Below are 21,847 nucleotides of genomic sequence, written 5' to 3' on the forward strand. Positions count from 1 at the left end.
CCTGTATAAGATTTTCGAGGAAAGAAAAATGGTTTTGATCTGATGGGGGCGGTTATTTTGGGGAAGGGCGGTAGGTAACCGTGAAGAAGAAGGCTGATATGATAGCAATCTGGAAAATGCAGCAATGCGGCGTAGTTTTATGAAACCCCAATTCGGTCGAAAAATTCGATATATTTCTTCAATTGGCAGGTAAGAAGGGGAAGGAGAAGGAGAAGAAGAAGAAGGAGAAGGAGAAGGAGAGGAGACGGAGAATGGTCCTTTGAATGTTCCCAAATGGAATATTTACTTTGAACTATCGTGGATGGATTTTGTTGTTGACAATAATAGGGCGTAGTGTGTTTGAAACGACTTGAATACATTCATTCCTAGATAGGTACGATACATACATATACTGGGACAAAGAAGAATAACCCAACTACTAGGTACCTAGTACCTCACGACCTAACTGCCCGCCTACCTACCAGCTTATTCTCAAAGTCATCATGTGGCAACGAGTATCCAGATTGATTTCGTCACCTCGTCGTAACCCTCAATACCCAGGTAGTCAACTCACAAATCATCGCTGTCGCCAAGCAACACAGCCTTCCCTTCAAGATCAATGTATATCTACGATATCCTCTGAGGGATTGCATTTTAGTACCGAGTACATGTGTATATCGATGAAACAAAAACGTCTCATCCTATCAATCTCGAGCGAGTCAATGTTCAAGTTCTGTGCCCCGGATTGCCGGATTGATTTGATGGTGGCTGAGTCTATCGTCATCTGGAAAGTGGCCGCTAGGTATATTGGAAGGTTATGATTATTGTTATTATTAGCCACGATGTACGAGTAAGTATTCTTCAAGAGACCCTGAAGTTCTGAACACTCCAAGTGGAGAGAGCTCAAGGATAAGTTGGCAAGCTTATTACGGACCAGATCTGATACACCAACACCAACACCAACACCAACACCAATCTAGTACATGTATTAAAGCTAGTGACACGTCAAGAACACGTGGAGCTCATAGAACACGTACTTTTACAATTTACCACAAAATCACTTCATAGGTATGGAGATGAAGCTATACATACATACTTTGGCAAAAGTTTAGCTGGTATCTTGAATAACTTCTACATCTTGTACGGAGTCTGGCGGCTTCGATCAATTTCCCTACTTGAATAATTATAAGATTACGGAGAGATTTATCGTGATGTGATTCCGAAGTCCCCGAGTAGATAACGGGAAGTCCTGTATATTTATTCATTCCCAGACTTCACATCAAGTATCCATACGAAGTTCATGGATAAACAAAAACTGGCGTTCCTCCGTGAAGGAAGTTTTATATTTGATTTGTACCAAAACGGGATATAAGGCGCCAGGGGACTTTGGTGAGGAGCGTCGTGATATAACAAAGTGTAAGACATTCCTACAGTCTCACTACAGAGAGCGCACAACACAAACAGTCTCTTGTTGTCCTAAAAAAAATATATCAAAACTCTGGTTTTGGTGATAGTATCATTATCATTACTATTCATTATCCTCGGCGATTCATTTAACATCTCTTCCAATTTCATGATCATCCAACGATCAAATTTCCACTCAGTGGCAAATCCCTACTACTCGATCCAACCCAGATCCCATAACTTCCCTGTTGCAAAACCCAACTTTGTTCCTCCACGCTCCACTCACTCAAATCCCTTCTCGTCAACTCAAATTCCACAACCGCGCTTTCTCCAACTGGTATGTTGACTTTCTCGAAACCTCTCAATTGTCTAACTGGTCCATTTGGAATACCGACATACAATTGTGCAACCTCCATGGCGGCCATTGTACCGTTGTTTGATACAGTTGCTTGAACCTTTGCGACAACGTCCCAGAGAGACTGGGCTCCACCCTGGATGATGGTGGTAATTGGCGGTAAGTAAGCTGTGCTCGCATTCGAAACAAGTGAACTTGAGAGGTCGGAATACTTAAAAGTAGTGTAGGTTAATCCGAACCCAAATTCAAATCTTGGAGTTATATTTTTAGCATCAAAATCGCGATAATCGCGATAGACACCCTCTGAAAAATCGCTCTGTGGAAATTGTGTATAAATACCCTCAGGTACCGAGTGATTGTACACATTGTAATCCGACTCGTTCTTTGCGATCGTATATGGCAATTTACCAGAGAATGATTCAACGCCATACAACAATTTAACAAGTGCTCGTCCACTATCTTGACCAGGTAGATGACCAAAAATCACGGCGGTAACGTTTGGATGCTCGATCCATTGATCAACCAGACGTATTCCAACATTATGAATGGTCACAATAGTGTTGTTACATTTTGATGCAACATTTTTTACCAAAGTATCAGAAAATTCATCTACATCTGTTAGTATTGTTATTCTTTAGTATGATAGGGAACGTTCAACTAACCGTAAAGACCAGGTCTATCACTATTCTCGATAGAATACGCGTTTAAGAATACAAGACAAGCATCCGAGCCGGTATTTACGTCAGGATCAACGGAGACGACTATAATCTATTAGTAAGACTTAAAAACATAAGTTGCCAAATACTTACAGTCCCAGAAAAGACTTGTGTCATCATTATAAGCTTGTTCTTGTAGCGCATCAAAAGGAGCAGAGATATATGGTGGGGCATTTGAGCCGCTTCCACCTATACATGTTGTTAATATGTGCTATCTTGTTGGGGTCATCGAACTCATCTTACCTCCAGCGACGAGAGTTCCGTTGCTTGCGATTTGTAATGAGATATCGATGGGAGTATCGGTTATATTGAGATCCAAGATAGCTTCCATCCCATACGAATATCGAGTATTTCCAATATTGCTCTGACTTGATACGGGTGCATCGTAACCAAAAATGGAAAGCAATTCGGGTTTCTTAAGGGGAAGAGCATTGTTGATATTCTTAACCAAAACATGACCTTCCATTGCTCCGCTCAAAAGAATTGGCTTCGATGAAGGATCTCGGGCATTGACTTTCGCATGTGGTGTCAAATATGAAGAGGCCAACCCGAGTTCTGGGAAATCTTCATCTTGACCCATTTGATACCAACTGGCCACAACTCTAGTAGCCATATCGGTTAATCTTGACTCCGCAAGAGACCCATTGGCAACGGATGCTGTCAAATTTTCACCACTCACTCCCCAGAGATCTGAACTTGGCATGACAACATCCAATCCAGCCTCTGTTGCTGCATAACCAGCGTGCAATGCTCCCCAGTCACTTACAACAAATCCTTCAAAACCCAATTCGGTTTTTAAAAGTCCGTTTTGAGCTTTGCTGTTTTGGCAGGCATATGAATTGTTGAGTCGATTGTATGAACACATGACACAGGCAGCTCCTGCGTGCACGGTATCGGCAAACGGCCAAAGATATAATTCGTGTATTGTTTTATCATCGATATTAGACGAGATGGCAGAAATGTTGCCCGATGGATTTCTCTTATATTCTTGTTCATTCCCAATGAAATGTTTCACCGATGCTATTATACCAGCATCTTGTATTCCGGAAACAGTTTGTGCGGCGAGCTTTCCTGAAAGATATGCTGTTTATTATTAGCGACATTCAGATTGTCTCGAGGCATTGCCAAAAAGAGGATGAGTTTGGGGAATCAAGTAACTGAAAGAAAACTTACGATCATTGCCCATTCCCTCCCAATTCCTCCCACCAATTGGAACTCTTCCAAGAGGACCAACAGCAGGACCAAGAGCAACATTGATACCCTTTGTTCTGAATTCCCTTGCCATATTGTACCCTCTGTGGTAAGTCAAATTTTTATTCCAACTTGCACCCATGTGGACACCGCTAGGCCAGGAATTCACCAATTCCGTATCACGAAGACCATTTCCGGCATCGTTCATACAGATACCCTTGAAGTTGAGTCGCGGTACAGAGCCTGTTAGGCCATTACAACCGTTCAAGCCTTCTGATTTCCCAACTGTGAGGTTGGCTCTTTCAGCCATGGTCATCTGGGAAACCAGAGCGACAGCTTTGGAATAAGCAGATGCCCATGATCCGTTCCCTGGCATTTCGGCTGTGGCATGTATAAGTCATTTGTCCAAAGAGAGATAGGAACTCATGAAAGATTGGAAGATGGGAACTCACGGGATGGATACACGGGTGGAGATTGTCCGTAGAAATATGTATCATCGGTGATAACATCCTGCGCATTTGTGATACTCGGAGCACATAATGCAGTGGAAAGCAAAGCTGCACGGAGCAGACTTTTTGGATTGAGGGACTTCATTGTTTGCAATTGGTATACAAGTGGGAGTCTAGAGAATGAGGCGGGATCCTGTAGCTTTTAAACACCTGGAAACTGAAAGTAGGTACAGCAATCTCGATTCCATTTGCATTTTCCCACTCACGAGGACGTCTATCACGTCCACTCTTCTTGTCAACATATCCATTCCGTCCACCATGATTACCAAGAGCTAATGTCCTGAAAACCTTAAGTGATTGGGTAAAACTGAACGGGTACGCTTGCACAATGTGGCCGAGAATTCTACCAAACATTAAGATCAAGCATTGGCAAACGGATAGCAAAATTGGTCAATGGAAACTATACCATTTTCAAAACTTTCAAGGTTGAAGATGGGGTAAAGATTTGAACTTGACAATATACGCGAGATACGGTGAGATAAATGGTGATCTCATCTCGGTCCCCCTCACCCCACAACCCCACAACCCCACAATCCCACACTTGAAATTTCCAGCAAATTTTACTCTCCAGGTGGACGGAAAAGCGGGCACATCCAAAAACTAGTTTCGATTTGACAAATCTGATGTGCCCGCTTTCCATTCAAGCTGAAGAGACTTTAAATTTCTAATTAGTCTCAAGGAATTCTCTCTTCGACCTCTGGTATTTAGTAAGATCAGTAAGGGTTACTTGTTGTACATCGAGAAATTACCATCAATTTTCGTCTACATCGTGAGCGATATTGTTCCTCAAGAATATTAGCAAGTGCATTGTTCACAAATTTGATTTGGACCTTTGCGGAAATCATAACTTGTATGAAGAGATCTCTCCTATCCTCGGCGTGTTCAGCAGTACTCACCGAAGCGAAGCCATTTCGATCAACGGATACATGCCGGCAACCAGGCTTTTAGAAATTGAATTCTACCTTCCGTTGCATCCATGCCGAGGTTTTGGCCTGTTAGCATAAACTTGGCATTCATCCATTTATAGTTGGGCAAGTGTATGTCTATGCGCGCTCGATCGTGTGAGCTGGCATACTTCATTCGGAGTACAACAAAGAGGTTCTTGTATTTTCATCTTCTCGCATGAAAACGAACATAAACGAAACCACGAATGAATATGGTTTGTACTGGGAGGGTCTTCCTTCGCTAGAAAGTCGGTCTGCTTTTTGAATATCATATTTCTATGATAATTTGTTCTTCTTGAAGAAAGAGTTCTAGGGATGAAGTTGTACAACCAAGCTACTTTGATGTTTTTCTCTGAATGGCATTCATCTTTAAGCCTGCATACTTGTACTATTTTTAGTAGATTATAGGGGGATGGAAAAGCATGGAAAAGACCACGAAATAGTGGTTGAGGATTTGTAAATAACGAAAACATTATCTCAAATGTCAATTTTAGATCTATCTGCTTGTTCACCTTGTTTTTGACATATCACTGTCTCCAAATCTGATTCGACACCGTCTCGATTTGTGAATCTAGTTTCAGTGTATGCCAAAACGAGAGAGTCATGACGGTGACGATGTGGAGCTGAGCTCTCAAATATGTTCCTGCATTATTTAGCAAGTCGTAAATGGATGCTGCTTACCTACATTGACATCGAATGAAAAAACTGGATGAATGTGGGGTGAGTAGAGTAGAGTGTGAAACCCCACCTAACTTTAATATAAGGTTATTTTCCGGTGCCATCTCCAAAAATTATCAATCAATAATCATCCCATTGCTCAAACAAAGCCATCTCCATCCCTATCCCCACTCCAATCATTATGATCAAATTAATCGTAATCATCGGTGTAACAGGCAATCAAGGGAATTCCGTCGCCCAAAGGTTTCTTCAGGACTCCAACTACAAAGTCCGCGGAATAACACGAAATACATCATCCGCCACAGCTCAATCACTCTCCGCGCAAGGCGTTGAGATCGTGGAAGCGGACTTAGATGATGTAAACTCTTTGATCCCTGCTTTTCAGGGTGCGCACCTGATATTTAGCGTCACAAATTACTGGGAACCTTTCTTCCGTCCCGATTGTCGTCAAAAAGCTCAGGAGCTTGGAATCTCGTGCCGGAAGTATGCCTATGATGTTGAGTATCGACAAGGAAAGAATATCGCTAATGCTACTGCTCACTCGAGTGTCGTTTCAGGACTTGATGTAAATGGGTTCATTGCGAGTACGTTGAGTCATGCCGGAAAATCTAGTAAAGGAAAGTTTACGGAAGTGTATCATCATGATGCAAAGGCTGATATTTTCCCTTATTATGTGAGGGAGAAATATGGAGGAGAGGGGGAACTGGCTGGAAAAATGAGTTGTGTTATGACGGGGTACTTTACAAGTAGTTATAAATTGGCTGTGAAGAGTTATTTGGGAAAGGTTTGTTATTTTTTTCGTCCGTCTATATATCGCAAAAATGCCTAGGATGGTCATTTTATTATTGACATCTCCACAACCGTATGTGGTGATATGAGGAGATATCACCAGCTAACCTGACACTGAATAGCAACCGGACGGAACTTTCCAAATGAGTTTCCCAACGACCCCGAATAAAGCAGTTCCTCATATTGCTATAAACAGTGATCTTGGTTCTTTTGTTTATGCCGTTTCGCAGCTTCCACCTGGTAAGAGCTACATGGCATGCGGTAGCAACTGTTCTTGGAGCGAGTATATTCGTTTATGGAGCGAAATTACTGGAAAGGTTGCGACATATAGGCAATGCACGGAAGATGAGTTTGTGGGACGAGAACAGGATAAATCTTTCGGGGAGGAATTGAATGCTATGTTCGTCTATTCTAGCGACCCGGGATATGATGGAGGTGATGAGACATTGTGGATGAAGGAAGATATTGAGAAGGTATGTAAAATCTATTGTGGGGGAAGGAGAATGAGATCCGCGAGTAATAAGAAACTTGGTAGCTAATTTGAATACATAGGCTGGGGTGAAATGCACCATGACTACTTTGGAAGAGTGGATGAAGAAAGAGGACTGGACTGCTGTGTTTGAACAGTAGGTAGGGTTCAAAAAATTTCTAGCCATCGAAGGAAATCGCGCAGGCGGGACAGAAAACAATTGAGATCAACAAGACAGGGAAAGGGTTTTTACACTGGGTGAAATACAAAGGAGATATACATCAGAGGCGGCTTTAAAGTGGCAGAGCAAGCGCTGGCAGACTGCAATCTAACATTCAAATATCTGAAGATTTCCAAGTCTTTCTGCACCAAAAGAATGTTCTCCGCATTGTAGCCGAACTTCCCGGTTGTACAAAGACATGATACATGAGTGTAAAACGCAATAATGGATTATATGTTCGTCAGCAGAAAATTATGACATCTCACAACAGTGATATATCGCCAAATCATCAGAGCAGCCTAGTGCGACACTGTCAATTGAACTATGTCATCGCTCCGGCTGCACCTTCAATTTCCTGTATCACTGGAGTACGGGAAAGGTGGCCAAAATACATGAGAAAGGACATGGGAAAATGCAGAAAATGAGTTTCGATTAATCTGGTCGAAAAAAGATATGTCGCGGAAGTCGCATCGAACAAAAGTGTTTTGTAGGAGTATTAACAAATCTTAGTCACATGACTAAGACGCTTTTGTTCGATCGTGAATTTCTGTTTTCACGTGCATAAACTCAACGCCGACCACGGGAATGCGATCGTATTGACATTACTCTTTCCAACGCGCTATCTGTAACACTCCAAGACGAAATTATCATTCTAAACGATTCATAATTAGATTATCGGGTCATCAAAATACAATGTCTTCCACCAGGGACGTTCTCCGCTTCCCAGAAACTGATCGCGCCCAAATAGATGATTACCTACCATCTAATAGTTCTATTGCAGCTGCTCACTTAAAGTCACTTCCACATACAACACTCACATTTGCCACCTCCATGGACTCTCAGATCACCATGCGTCCCGGCATTGGTTCACCCTTATCTGGCCCAGCATCAAAAGCAATGACGCATTACCTGAGATCGAAACATGATGCTATATTGATTGGTGTCAATACAGCAATTGCAGATAATCCAAGTTTGAACTGCAGAATAGAAGGAGTTGGAGGTTATGGAGGAGGAAAAACTTTGAAGGGGCAACCAAGACCGATTATAATTGACCCTAAAGGCCGATGGAATTTCGGAGAGGACAGTAAAATTTTCGGATTGGTGAAGGATGGTAGAGGGAAAGCTCCTTGGATTATTACTTCTCAGCAAGAAAATGAGATATCATTTGAAAAGAGAGAATTTCTCAGAGCGGCGAGCGGGAAGTTCATGTATTTATCGCCGGACCAAGAAGGAAGATTTTCATGGCAAGATATTCTAAAAGCGCTCTGGAAAGAAGGTATCGAAAGCCTGATGATCGAAGGAGGTGCTGGAATTATTAATGACATGCTCGCTGGAGGTCAAGGATTTATAGATGGAGTTATAGTAACTATAGCACCAGTATGGCTTGGGAAGGGGGGAGTTACTGTCCTTCCAGAAAGGGAAAATCCCGGAAAGGAGACATTTCGGTTGAGAGGAGTAAAGTGGATCCCGCTTGGAGAAGATGTTGTTTGTTGTGGAAGGGTTACTGATCTCCAACGTGAATCTCCTGTCACGCTGTAAATTCCAATCGCAATGGATATCCATGATTACGGGTTGCACTCGCTCAAAGCACAGTACTGGTTCCTTCCATCCGGCCTTTTACTTTCTCACTAGGACCGAAATGTAGTGAATGCCATATGCCACAATGATGTGGATAGCGATCTTCTTTCTGGGATTTCAATCATACTCCAAGTGCTAAGGCTTAAAAGACAACGGCTATTCATGCATAATTATAAATCCAAGGTGTCAGCGTCCCCCGATGGTATGTGTGAACGAGATATCTTCGATGACGAGGAATCCGCATTTTTATTTTTATTTCGGAACACATGTTGGAGGATTGATGCACCGCGGAAGTCACTCTACATGTTCATGGAAATGAATTAATAGTTGACTGTTCTTTTCAAACGTAGTTTTCTATCAAGGAGAGACTTGTACGCTGTCACGCCTTCTGATCTTTGATCGATTCGATCGATAATGACCTGCTCGAGGCCCGTGATTGATCGCAATATGATGAAAGTCACACATATAAGGCAACACTTCAGTGATATAGAGCTAGACAAAGGTACGTTGCCAACTTGCGTTGAAGTTGGAAGTCGGATATCCGATGTTTGAGTTGGTTGTATAGTATTTGTATGAGTGTTCACAAGTAACATCTAATATCTAACAAAGGAGTCCTGTTGGATATATAGAAGACCAAAAGCAATGCTCTCCATGTTCTCCTTTATGACTCCAGATCCCTTTTTGTTTCATAATGTCATATATTACAGCATTTTACAGTGTTCATAACCATGTAACTTAAAATCCATTGAACAGTTACCATCTTCCACTTCCATGATCTTCAGACTCCTGGCCTTTATTCGGCGACACCTGCGATTCATCAACCTCCTCCTTAGCCGGTGCACTGTCAAACCTGGATCTTTTTTCATCATCTTCTCCGTACAGTCTTTTCACGTCCAAGAAATCACTAGGCCTCTTTGGTATGAATTTGAAATCATCAGGGCCCAAGACTGGTTCTTTTCGTTCTGGGAACGTTTCTCTCACCTGCCCATAAATGCTTGTGAAATTCTTGATATCCATCAACTGTACCATCTTCAATGCTGTCTTCATAGTCTCGTTAAACTCATCTTGATTTGGCATGGATCGAGATGTAAGACTCAATTCCAAATGTGAACCACCAGCTTTTCCTGCTTCGATACTTGTGAAGCATATTTCATGATTGTTGAAATTGTAAGTTGTCTTCTTTCTGTATTCAAGCTTGGCAAACAAATATTCAACATCAACACCCGATCTTGGCTGGCCCTTCATGCGTTTCCAGCCATTATCAGTGCAAAGATGTTTAGCGAGGGGAATGACTAATTTCGGTGGTGTTTCCAATTGTCGCTCACTGGTTAGATCTAGTTGAGAATTCTGAATGAAATTCTTCACAGAGATTGCGGCTGATTTCAGACCACCCAACCCACTTTTGGGTTTAGATTCATCGAACAACATTCTTGAACGAATCCTTCTTTGAAACTGGAGATCTGCTTTGAGTTCAGGAAGCATCAAATCCGCTGTCTCAGTGGAAACTATAGCATGAAGCTCCCGAAATTCTACTTCTAAAGATTCTCGATTGATGATGAAAGAAATCTCTATCGGAGGAAAGTCCTTGAAAGCGGAAGGCCCAATCGTGTCGCCATTTGGACAAACCGCCGATGGATTAGGTTTGAATTGCATGACAAGTTCCTGATTTGCATTATCAAAATGTCCATTTTGGATACGATCTGACTGAAATAGTCCTGACATATTCGGTGCTTGTGGGGAAAATATCCGGATTGATCCATTATCCATCTCTGTCTTCAAGTTGATCATATTCAATGTCTTGTCGGGTGAAATCGCGGGTGGTCCCCTTGAATGCTCCACGTCATCATCGATATATCTTCCAATCCGATGACCGCTAATATTGTGTAAAATAGTTCCGGCTTTAATCGTGGTAGAGGGCGAATACTCATGAGACCATAAAAGTTCGGCTCCTTCAGGGTCGGGGTTCTTCTGAGGTTTTCCAGCTAGTTTTATGTCCACAGTGTTGAAAGGAAAAGTGTATTGAGTCGCTTCAGTTGGGTTATCGATGGCTACGGACTTAGGGGTGGCTGTAGTCCATCGACTCCACGTACGAAGCCTTTCGTGCCAAGAAAGCTCACGCGACCCTGGATATCTAACAAAACCCCCAGGCAAGTCCACTGTGGGAGAAGACTCGTTGAAGTCTCGCAACCCAACTTTCCTTGAATTCTGATCAGACCCATCGAAGCGGGCTAGATCTAGTAACAGACGTCTCACCACATCAGCCCGTTTTGACAGATCTGTTTTTCGGTCGGTAACCATGGATGAAATCAGAAGCTGTAAATAGTTAGTGTATATAGCGTGGAGTGAAATGTAAGAAGACTAACAATCGGCTCTTTGTGTGGCAATCTTCTGATATCCGTTTTAGTCAATTCACCAAGTTTAGCCAGTACTTCTGGAGTAAGAATTCTACTCTCCCACCCTCTGATGTAATGAGAAAAGCATAAATTTTTTAACTGGAACTCCTCTCTACTAATACTTCGTATTCCATCCTGGATCTCAGCAATAATGAGGGCAGCCTTTTCTCGGGTCGAGGTGATACGAAGGACTTGACGAGGTCGATATATTTCAATCTTTTCGGGGTCGTTTAGATAATATTGTTTGATCAAAGATTCCATGTATCCCTGGCCTAGACATTACACTACATCAGCTGAGTTGTGGAAGGGAACAAAAGTCTGATTTTACGCACTATTCAAAAAGTCTAGATCCTTTATCTGAACTTGAACTTCGACTTCACCTATTCCATCAACAAGTTCCGGAACTTCTATTTGCCAACATTCCCTTAAGATCCTTACCGCAATATTTTGTTTGTAATTATAGGATGCTGGAGAGTATCCCCGTAAGGGATCATCATCGACTGGCTGGTTTATAGGGGAGATTTCTGGTACCCACGGAGTTGCTCGAGAAATTGCGTTCTCGTCGTATAAAATTCCAACACCGAGAGATGGTACTTTCCTCATTCTTTCTTCCTGTGGGTATGACTGGATGTACTTCTTCATTTGAGGATTTGTGAAACTTTTCTGCAATAATTGCACGAGACCGTTGAAATCGTCCCACGTTTGTATAGTTCCCTCTGCAGGTTTGCATTCATTGATATGTGCTTCGACATCTTTCGAAGAGACAATTCCTCTTTCGCTTTGAAGCCTAGCTAGAATATCAATATTTTCGGGCGTTGGACTTGCATCAAGAGGACTCTTATTCTTCGCCTTATAAAATATCAATTTCGAATCTCGCAAGACAAGGACTTCAGCGTTCTTCCCCAACGCATCCACACCTGATAATGTCACACTGCTTCCAACCTGTTTTATTCCAGTGTGTCCATAGATCTTGGGATTAGATCCTTTCATATTTTTTACTGGGTTGGCCCGTTTTACTGGTTTGGGCTGTTCAACGGCGCGACTTGGTCTTGGAGGCTTCACGGCACCATAATGTCTTCTTATAACGATATCGTTGTGCCATTCTGGTGGCCATTCTTTGGGTCTCGTCGTGTCTATGTCGTTTTCCCTAGTATGAAACTCTGTGTCTCCATTGCTGTCCAATTGACTTCCCTGCGATTGAACATTCGACGTCTGTAACCCATTGCCTTCATGATCTGCATCCAATTCGGTAGAATACGCTCTTCGGACGAGGGATGGTAAAGGCCTTCGATCTAATCGTATTTGGCATCTCAAGCATATATGCGCCGCAGATATATGTCGGCGAATCATGTATGCGGATTGAAAATTCGTCGAGGGAAAGTTATAATTGTCTTCCTTTCAGTCATGGAAATCTTCATGTTTTTTTTGAGAACCGGAGAAGGCGGCCGATTTTTCTCCGCATTAGTTTTTCCGACCAAACGCGGTCGGTCGCGTCTCCCCAACTCAAGTTAACTTTTCCCGCTCCTTGGGAAAGAGCGATAATATCATAAACACGGAAATACATTCAAGATATTAAATTTTCACGAACGATCATACCTAGATAACTCAATATGCCAGCTAATTCCCGCAGAGGTGGGCGACAAGTCGTAACTTACACCCATCTTACTCTTTCCAATTCTCAATGACCCCGCGCTTGACAGCTAACTTATCCCGGCAGGTTAGGGAAGATGAGGAGTCAGAAGAAGAAATACCTCGGAACACTCAGCAACGCCGTCGCCCAGATCCAGAGTCAGAAGAAGATGAGGATGGCGACGATGATGAGGACGATGCAACAGGTGAAGGCATGGGCTTGGATAGGGAGGAGTCATTGGATCAAGTTGTGAAGAAACTGGTCAGATATGCCTTGGCGTGCGAATTCCAGCGTTTACCAATTACAAGAACTGGTATCAAAGAGAAGGTTCTTGGAGCACAATCGAGATCCTTTAAATCCATTTTTGAACCGGCACAAGAATCGCTGAGGATCATATTTGGGATGGAAATGGTCGAACTCCCCGCTAAAGAAAATGTCACTGTTAAAGGCCGATTGAGTGAGTAACTTTGAACTTTTCCCTTTTTACGTTTCCAACTAATTTACTCCCCTTCAGAGGAGGCTAGCAGAAAATCGAAATCCACAACAACTTCCTCATATATTCTCACAAGTATTCTACCCATCGATTACCGATCATCCTCGATTATTCAGCCTTCCAAAGTTATTAGCCAGTGGGATGAAGCTACATATATAGGATTCTATACAACGGTGGTTTCTGTCATAATGCTGAGCCCTGACTCAACAATGACAGACAGCAAGCTCACGTCAGTTCTAAGAAAGTTAGATGCGGAAACAAATCTGCCCCTGGACAAGACAACTCTCATCTTGAAGAAGATGATGCAACAAAATTACATAACCCGAACTATCGAAAGAAATGATGGAGAGGAGCTGATCGAATGGAGGGTGGGACCCCGAGGAAGGGTGGAGATCGGTTCAAAAGGTGTGCAAGGACTGGTGAAGGAGGTTTATGGCGAGCATGCTCCGGAGGATCTCGATAAGCGTTTGGAGCGTAGCTTGGGACTAGGAAAGAGAAAGGTCACTCATGGAGAGAACGGAGAAGGAACGGAAGTGTCCGAACAAAATGGTGCATCAAGCTCTAAGAGGGTTGCCGTGAGGGGAAGGCCACGACGAGGAGCGGTTGAAGAAGATGATGATGACGATCATGAATAAATAGTTGATGCATTGAACGGAATGGTAACTGCGGTTGTAGAGCGGGCGTTATTTTGGGAAGATTCAATTGTTTAGCTGCGAAACGTAGTGCACATATCGGGGCCACGGAGTTTTGGATGCTCGAGTAAAGCAGTTCGGGTCATTATTCGAATCATTAAATGCTCTTAAATCGAGTGACGAGGAAAAGCATTAATTTATATCACATCTAGAAACGTGAGGTATGTGAGTACTGCAGCAACTTGAGTTTGAACCATGTTCACAATTAATCCTGACGAAGTATTTAGTGGTTTTCACTTACGCCCAAATTCATCTTGGGCCTTGACCCTGATCTTGAGAGAAACTCTGTGCCCATTTTATGGCGAAAGGATATCATTGCGCCATAGAAAATTATGGTAAATTCATCATCATTGAAAATATCGAATTCGAAAACGGGGGATGTGAGATATTGGGCTATTGCAAATGCGATGTCCGATGTGTTATTTCTTCGATTACACGCGAGAACTCGTAGAATTGTTTATCCTCTTATAAAGCTTCGTTATATGATATCAATCTGACTCCCATTATATGTTTGCGCCATTAACACCATAGTATGACTCCTCGCCGATATCAATTTGAACAATCCTCCCCTAGCTCCGCACTCCGATATCATCTTGTCGTGTCCATGAGTGTTGTCGATATGCGATTCCCTTATTTTCAATCGAATGGATGTCCTAAATACATGATTAATATCACATCTGTAAGCCATGCTAGCAAGTTCTCAAACACACCTCTCTACCTCTCTTCATTTTCCTTAAGAAGGTTCCATGCAAAAAAAGATCGCTAATCCTGCACCTCGGGGGGCTTTCCAACTGGTTGTATCATTTTCTGTTGAATGTTAGTCTCCATCTTAATTCCTACTTTCGCATTTCCAATAATATCCAAGCCCAGAAAAAAGGCTTAGGGTGTACAAAATTACACACCTCAATCATATTTTTCCTAACCATCTCCCTTGGACTTCCCATTCCAATTGCCATGTAACTCAACAAAGGCGGGTGGCCCACATACGAGGCATACGAATCTCTTTGAATATTACTCGTCCATTCGAATCTTGTTGTATCAGCATGGCCCGTCCCAACATAACGCTGCTGGAGCTGTTCAAGCTGTTGCTGCGCGCGAAGTTTGTCTGCCTATACCCAAGGACGTATCAGTAGTGATTTTGTTGTTTACCTTGGCATTATCGCTGGAAATATATAGGAAACATGGGTCGCGAATGCAACGCGATCACGGAAAATAGGATTGAATTGTAAAGAAGCTTACCATTCTGTGTTGATTGACAGGTTGTGCTGGAAAGAAGAATCAAGTCAAGAGATACTTACTAGTAATTGAACGTTTACCCGGTCCGTCTTTCATCCAGCGGCCGCTAGCTCTAAATGGCATTATTTCCTAAGCTGTTATACAATCACATCTGAGCAACCAACAAGATTGAATTCTTCATAACTGACAAACTTAGCCATCCACATATCACTTAGAATTATCGATCTTACTGGAGTGGATGAATTGAGGTCCTCAGTTAAATTCAATTTCGAAGAGGCGCATGTTTAAACGGTCATGGAGTAAGTCGGGACACTCACGTGACAACGCGTTTTCCTGACATACATCACAGAGATACTTCATTTGAATTGAGACCGCAAGGTCAAACTTATCCTCTTACATTGGGCGAGCGTCTTGAACATGCAGATAACTATCGTATTGATCATGAAGCTCTCAGAAAGACTCTTGAAAGTATCAAAAAGTTTTACGAGAGCCCCTTTGCAACACCACACACCACTGACCATAAGGATTGCGAGAGTTGTATCGGAGAGGATCGTCAGACTCGCAAAGCTTATCAGGATTGGTATCTCTCAGAAGATCCAGATCGTTGGTACTCTAAATTATTTGACTATAAAGCAGAGTTACAGTCGATGTTCGAACAACCTAAAGTCCACAGGCTCGACGAGATTCACACCAGAGTAGATTACGAATTTCGGGCACATTTAAAGAAGGATCTTTGTGCACATAGACCGGATGATTCTGAGGATGTTATCGAATTCAAAGACCGCATCGCAATGGAACTAGATCAAGGGAGAAATATCTCAAAAGTTTTGAATGCTTACCTAACGGAGTACATCAAGACATGTCCAGACCCAGACCAAGTAGATTTCATCCTTCACCTACACGACACTACAACTCATAAACAACGAATTCCAATTTACATCTCATATTACTGCATCCCTCTGGAATCGGACTCTATCAGCGTACGGAATTACAAAAGTAAATATGCTCGAATGTTTGAGAATGAAATTCCCTACGATGAGGTTGTTGCCGCCATGAAGAAAGAGAGTGCTCGCACGAAGGATGCCGAGATAGCACAGTTACAGCATCGCCTGAATGAACTTAACCTTGCACAATCTGCGCATCTCAAAGCTAAAGCAAAGAAAGCGGAGAAAGATACACTCAAATATCTACATCATCAGCAAGTGGAAAAGGAGAGTAAAGCGCCTTGCTCATACGATGGCTGTGATGAAGATGCAGATCTATCCGTACCAGAAGGTGCAATACAATGCATCTTATGTGACTGGATTGCGTCCAAAGTTCCAGAAGATAGAGATCATAAAAGGACTTATTATTGTTCTCCTAGTCATGCACTTCTGGACCATGAAGATCACGACAAAGCTGATCACTATTGCCTGAGCGCTCATTGGAAAGATTGTTGCCTTTCGGAGCTTAGTGCAGATGAGGAGGTATCCCATGATGGGATGTGTTTGTGCAAAGTTTGCATGGTTAGTGGACATAAGGCTCTTTTCTGCTCCGAGGAATGTTATGAGAAGAACTATAATCAACATGCTACAGAGTGGCACACGGACGAAAACGCACAGAGGTCATTGGAAATTTTCAGAATTCCGGATGATTTTATAGTTGAGGATGTTGTTGATGATCCTGGAATAGAGAGTGGTGAAATAGTGGACACGGAGATGCATGGTGTTTAACGTGGGTGTCATACCAGCTCTGGTGTATTGTATATTATTAGGTGGTTAGAGTCAAACAAATTTTAATCTCGAGGCCGCTTCTGAACACTTAGTGAACATGGTTAGAACTTTTTCCTGGCTACCCACCCCGACATCAGAAAGTGTTAGCAGCACATGCGAGTGACATTCAAAAATTGTACAGGGATGAAAAGACAAGTGTGTTACATTCTCTGCGAATCTCGTGCAAGTGCTACAAAAGATGACGCAGTATAACAAACCAATAGCCAAAGGTAGAGTGTGAGGGGAAACCTCTCACGAATATCATTCAATACGTTTCACTGCAGGTCTGTGACTCTGCTCTCTTGGTGAAAATCACATATTCCTTTCACCCCTGGGGAGACCCACCGACCGTGCTAGATTTCTTGTGTATTGAGCTCATTTCTCAATCTAAGTATGCAGTTTATTTTTTGAGGCTATATCCAATTGTAATTCAAGCATCTCATAATGCCTCGTCGAATTAAAATATTGAGCGTCACAGCTTCCAGCTCTCGAGATATACATTCCTAGAGACTACATCTATAGATGTGTAGATTTGCATAGGTCTTTCCCAAACTCAATTCCTGAACCCATAAACCCCATTATTTCCACATCACATTATAAGATACAAATTGCACGCTAGCCAGCCCATTCAAGTCTTTGTATCCGGACCCTACCACACTGCCATTTGCCAGAACTCTCGGATAGTAGAAAGTTCTATCCTCCAGCGGATTCTACACATTCGCAGAAACAGCTCTCTTAGCCTCCTTGTTTGCCTTGATGTTTCAATCAACATCCATCCTCAAGAACCTCTCAGTTTTGCTTCTCCAGTTTGAGATGAATAGAAACACAGGTGAATGTTTTGCCACCATCCCTTAACGTAAACCCTTCCGGACACTCAATGATTTCATTGAAACCTAAAGATCGTTTCGATAGATGGGATTCCTGGGCCAGGCGACAGCTGTCAGTAGTCTCACGGGGACTTAGTAAATCGCGCTCTATGCATACTCACTATATGGGCATTATTACTATATGCTGTAATGTTTCCTCTGGATGTAAGAAGTCTCTTGAAAGAGTTAACGAAAATTGCGCGAGTGTCATGCAGATAATGTGAGTGAATGTTGAATCGTTAAAGCGGAACAATGAGATGAGATTTCTTACTGGAATAGGTGTTCCGAAAACAACTCGAACGGATGTGAATCCGAAAGTGAAGACGGATAGCAGGTGCATTGTAAAGCGTGGATGTAGATCGTCGGTGCGAATTGTTGGACCTAAGTTTTGGGTACTTGTCGACGAGAAAATGTTTTATGCGCGATACAAACGTCAAAGAGAAAACTATCAAAGTTCAGGAAAAGACAGAAATCTAGGGGTAGTGTCTAATTTTATAACATTGTGCCAGTATATTTACTTCAGATTGTGGTAATAAAAAAAGGAACGTTGCTTTCATTCGCGTACTCATAACCCATATAGCCGATTTGACATCGGGAGTGCCAGTGTCAAGTAATTTGGTTCAACCTCCAATCTTTGTGTTTTGTATTACTGAATGAGACATCAGACGAAAATACTCCACGAGTTGTGTGACTATATGACTGTGAATGCCACGCTAATGCATGAGGGGCATGGGCTTGAACTCCACAGAAAGGGAAAAGGATGTCCGAAGTTATATAATCTAGAGCCATGAAAGTAGTTTGATTGTAAGTTTCGGGTCCTACCCGCTTCTTAATATACATCCCGTGCTAGCACTCAGGAGTGTAACGACACTACAACATGAGATCTGTCATTCCACAGGGAGATAAACTCGGGTATAAAAGAGGAAGTTGAATACCTCATACCATTTCAAGCAAACAATGCATACCAACAAAGACCACACCATGGTCACTTGACTTCTAACCCCGAGATGTATTTGATTATGCCTAGTTCGAGACCCTCGAGGCAAGCCTAGAAGCACCGAGTGCTCACCATAAAGTAGTGACTTCTGACTCCTTGGCAGATAAAGTCATCTTGTAATACTATTCAAGATTTCATCGACTATAGCAGATAACCCTCGTTGAGAATAAAAGGTACGATCTCTGAACAACAATCACTTAACCGTAAAAGAAGATCTAGTCATTATTAAGAATATACAGAGTCTTCAGTATCGTTTTACCTAATATACAGCTCATGATCTAGAACACCACTTATTATATCAGACTATATATCTCCAATGCTCGGCAAACATGTATCGGCGACTAGAAGTAAAGAATTTTTGATTCGATAAATTCTCATACTTCCATCGTATGCAGCAAGAACAATATTAAATTTTGATTATATTCTCGGCGTCTCTAGATCTCTATGAATCTTAGTATCGATACAATTCCCATAAAGATAATAGTGATATTACTATAAAGAGCTAGAGCTGTATAGAAGAACCCCCCCCCCCCCCCCCCAAAAAAGTTCAAAGAACAAATTCTTATCTTCCTTTCGTAAACTTCTTGTTTTATCAACTAGTGCTCAGTTCTCACAATTAGCTATTAACTCCATCATTTCCCCATCACCATGCCAGCCATACCTTCAATAAGATCAAACAGCAGCCAGTCAGCCAGCCACGAGAATTTCACCCTGATTTCCACCTTCTACATCCCCCTCCTAACAAATCAAATCTCCTCAGATGAATTACGTCGAGTCCGAGTCAGTTCCTCAAAAATTGCATATCCCAAGATCGTGATCCCATTTAGACATTTCGTCCTCCTCCCTAGTATAGACAATAGTGTTTCCCGTATTTATATACGGGTTAGTTTAATAGTGCATATCGATTTTTTTCGAAATATATACATACATAATATAAAATTCAATGCCACTAAAGATATTCAATATTATTTTAATATTGAATACTATTGATAAGATACGGGAATACAAATCTCTGATTGGATTAATATTAAATAAACCGAAGTATGAGAATTTGAGATTATGTCTAGATTTTAATAATATCAATATCAAATTATATATTCAATCTAATTATTATTAATTCATAATAAATTATTAATATTATTGAAAATTTTAATATTTTTGATACCTTTAAATATAAATATCAATATTATATATTATTTTTACGAATTCGATTATTTTAAGAGATTTAGAAATAATTGAATAGTATTTTTTATTATTTAAGCTTTCTTAAGATTAATATTGATTTTTTATATTGCCTTTTTTTTCAGTTTTCCCATATATCTTTATAAATATCCACTTTAAATAATATCTATAGTAATGAATATTCAATTGTCTAATACATACTATCTATAATATCAAAAGTTTTATATTACGCTATAATTTTACTATAGTATACTATTAGCTATACTGCTCCTCCCTAGAGCTCTTTTCATCCATACCCTGAATATAAATTTGTCTAATCCATCGATTTCAGTCAGTCAGTATTGTTAAGCGAGCTTGAGCTTTATACGATGCGGATCGACTTCACAGTACTTTCTTCGGTATATAATATAATGCGTAGAATATAGACGTAATGAATTGAGCCTCCTTCTCCTTCTCCTTCTTCTCTCAATCTCAATCTCTAAACATCTCAATGCAATCCGGAATCTCATCTCTGAGCAGGCCTTAGGAAAATCACCTAGTGGTATCTCACATCAACATAAGTGTAGACTTGATCTGGATATGATGGATTTGGTATATTCTAGATATCCCCTTCAATTGTACTCAGGAAGGTTATCTATCCCTTTCCTTTCTTAACACTCAGGAACATTCTCTCCAGCTCTTAACATTCTTCATTGTTTCCATAATCACAAAAAGATAATATGAAGAATAAACGATCTCACTTGATCCTCACCAAACTCATATCCACCCGCTCGAGTCGACAATAATCGATTCCTATCAGTGACATACATATACATTCCCGATAACCTCACTGATATATACATATACATGTATATATATTTCCTCCAAGGAATACTATACCATACCACACTACACCACACCGAGTCAAACAAATCCATCTATATAAATAAATATAAAAATAAATAAATAAATATAAAAAATTCAAACTTCAATTCAAACAACATTAACAACACACAATAAATGAATAATATCATCTAAAATCCGAAATCCCTTGCAGAAACACGAACATCCTACATCTTATCAATCCAATCCAATCCAATCCAATCCAATCCAATCCAATCCAATCCAATCCAATCCAATCCAATCCAATCCAATCCAATCCAATCCAATCCAATCCAATCCAATCCAATCCAATCCAATCCAATCCAATCCAATCCAATCCAATCCAATCCAATCCAATCCAATCCAATCCAATCCATCCATCCATCCACTCACCCACCCACCCATCCACCCATCCACCCATCTATTCATCTAATCATCTATCTCCATATCAAAATATCAAAATATAAAACTCCAGTTATCTAAACAACTTTCATCCCAGATAAATTCACCAACAACTCAACCTAATACAAAGCCAACATCAACCCCAACCCCAACCTCATCACCAAATCCATCCTTGACCCTACCACCACATTTCCTCTTAGCTACCTACCTACTAGGTACTTACAGTAAGTACTGCTCAGTGATTCAAAAAAAACAAAAAAAAAAACACAAATTGCCTGATTTGGTGTGATTTCAATCCATTTCATGTCATTTCATTTCATGTCATTAATCTCAAAGGTATTTATCTTTCTCCCATCCACATCCCTCTTCTCCTATCCCCCTTCATTTATTTCAATCATTTCCTATCATGTCCCCATACCCCAAATCATTCTTCATTCAAAGAATATGATAATCCATTTCATTTATTGCCTAATACCCGTCCCGTCATACATGCTATGCATCATCAAAAAAAG

The 21,847-nt window shown here is 41.3% G+C and overlaps 7 protein-coding genes across 7 annotated transcripts; 4 read left to right on the forward strand and 3 right to left on the reverse strand.

The window, feature by feature from the left end:
- Positions 1-1,556: 1,556 nt before the first annotated feature.
- Positions 1,557-4,239, reverse strand: EAE98_011255 (uncharacterized protein; the record flags this gene model as incomplete). The annotated part of the gene is made up of 6 exons (XM_038958877.1): positions 1,557-2,347; positions 2,401-2,499; positions 2,548-2,643; positions 2,698-3,537; positions 3,628-4,026; positions 4,098-4,239. 6 exons carry the CDS (start codon positions 4,237-4,239, stop codon positions 1,557-1,559), a joined length of 2,367 nt encoding a protein of 788 aa, XP_038804717.1.
- A 1,718-nt stretch (positions 4,240-5,957) lies between these two features.
- On the forward strand, positions 5,958-7,195 carry EAE98_011256 (uncharacterized protein; the record flags this gene model as incomplete). The annotated part of the gene is made up of 3 exons (XM_038958878.1): positions 5,958-6,560; positions 6,688-7,038; positions 7,118-7,195. 3 exons carry the CDS (start codon positions 5,958-5,960, stop codon positions 7,193-7,195), a joined length of 1,032 nt encoding a protein of 343 aa, XP_038804718.1.
- Positions 7,196-7,947: 752 nt separating this feature from the next.
- EAE98_011257 (uncharacterized protein) lies at positions 7,948-8,793 on the forward strand (the record flags this gene model as incomplete). The annotated part of the gene is made up of 1 exon (XM_038958879.1): positions 7,948-8,793. One exon carries the CDS (start codon positions 7,948-7,950, stop codon positions 8,791-8,793), a length of 846 nt encoding a protein of 281 aa, XP_038804719.1.
- A 558-nt stretch (positions 8,794-9,351) lies between these two features.
- Positions 9,352-12,575, reverse strand: EAE98_011258 (uncharacterized protein; the record flags this gene model as incomplete). Its single annotated transcript, XM_038958880.1, has 3 exons — positions 9,352-11,145; positions 11,196-11,497; positions 11,558-12,575. The coding sequence occupies 3 exons, from the start codon at positions 12,573-12,575 to the stop codon at positions 9,586-9,588; spliced, it is 2,880 nt and encodes a 959-aa protein (XP_038804720.1). The 3' UTR covers positions 9,352-9,585.
- Positions 12,576-12,835: 260 nt separating this feature from the next.
- EAE98_011259 (uncharacterized protein) lies at positions 12,836-13,983 on the forward strand (the record flags this gene model as incomplete). Its single annotated transcript, XM_038958881.1, has 3 exons — positions 12,836-12,871; positions 12,943-13,312; positions 13,370-13,983. The coding sequence occupies 3 exons, from the start codon at positions 12,836-12,838 to the stop codon at positions 13,981-13,983; spliced, it is 1,020 nt and encodes a 339-aa protein (XP_038804721.1).
- Positions 13,984-14,802: 819 nt separating this feature from the next.
- On the reverse strand, positions 14,803-15,282 carry EAE98_011260 (uncharacterized protein; the record flags this gene model as incomplete). Its single annotated transcript, XM_038958882.1, has 3 exons — positions 14,803-14,847; positions 14,943-15,149; positions 15,280-15,282. The coding sequence occupies 3 exons, from the start codon at positions 15,280-15,282 to the stop codon at positions 14,803-14,805; spliced, it is 255 nt and encodes an 84-aa protein (XP_038804722.1).
- Positions 15,283-15,570: 288 nt separating this feature from the next.
- Positions 15,571-16,988, forward strand: EAE98_011261 (uncharacterized protein; the record flags this gene model as incomplete). Its single annotated transcript, XM_038958883.1, has 2 exons — positions 15,571-15,575; positions 15,626-16,988. The coding sequence occupies 2 exons, from the start codon at positions 15,571-15,573 to the stop codon at positions 16,986-16,988; spliced, it is 1,368 nt and encodes a 455-aa protein (XP_038804723.1).
- Positions 16,989-21,847: the final 4,859 nt, after the last annotated feature.

This window comes from Botrytis deweyae, assembly GCF_014898535.1.
Source record: "Botrytis deweyae strain B1 chromosome Unknown BDEW_046, whole genome shotgun sequence".
Classification (NCBI taxonomy): domain Eukaryota; kingdom Fungi; phylum Ascomycota; class Leotiomycetes; order Helotiales; family Sclerotiniaceae; genus Botrytis; species Botrytis deweyae.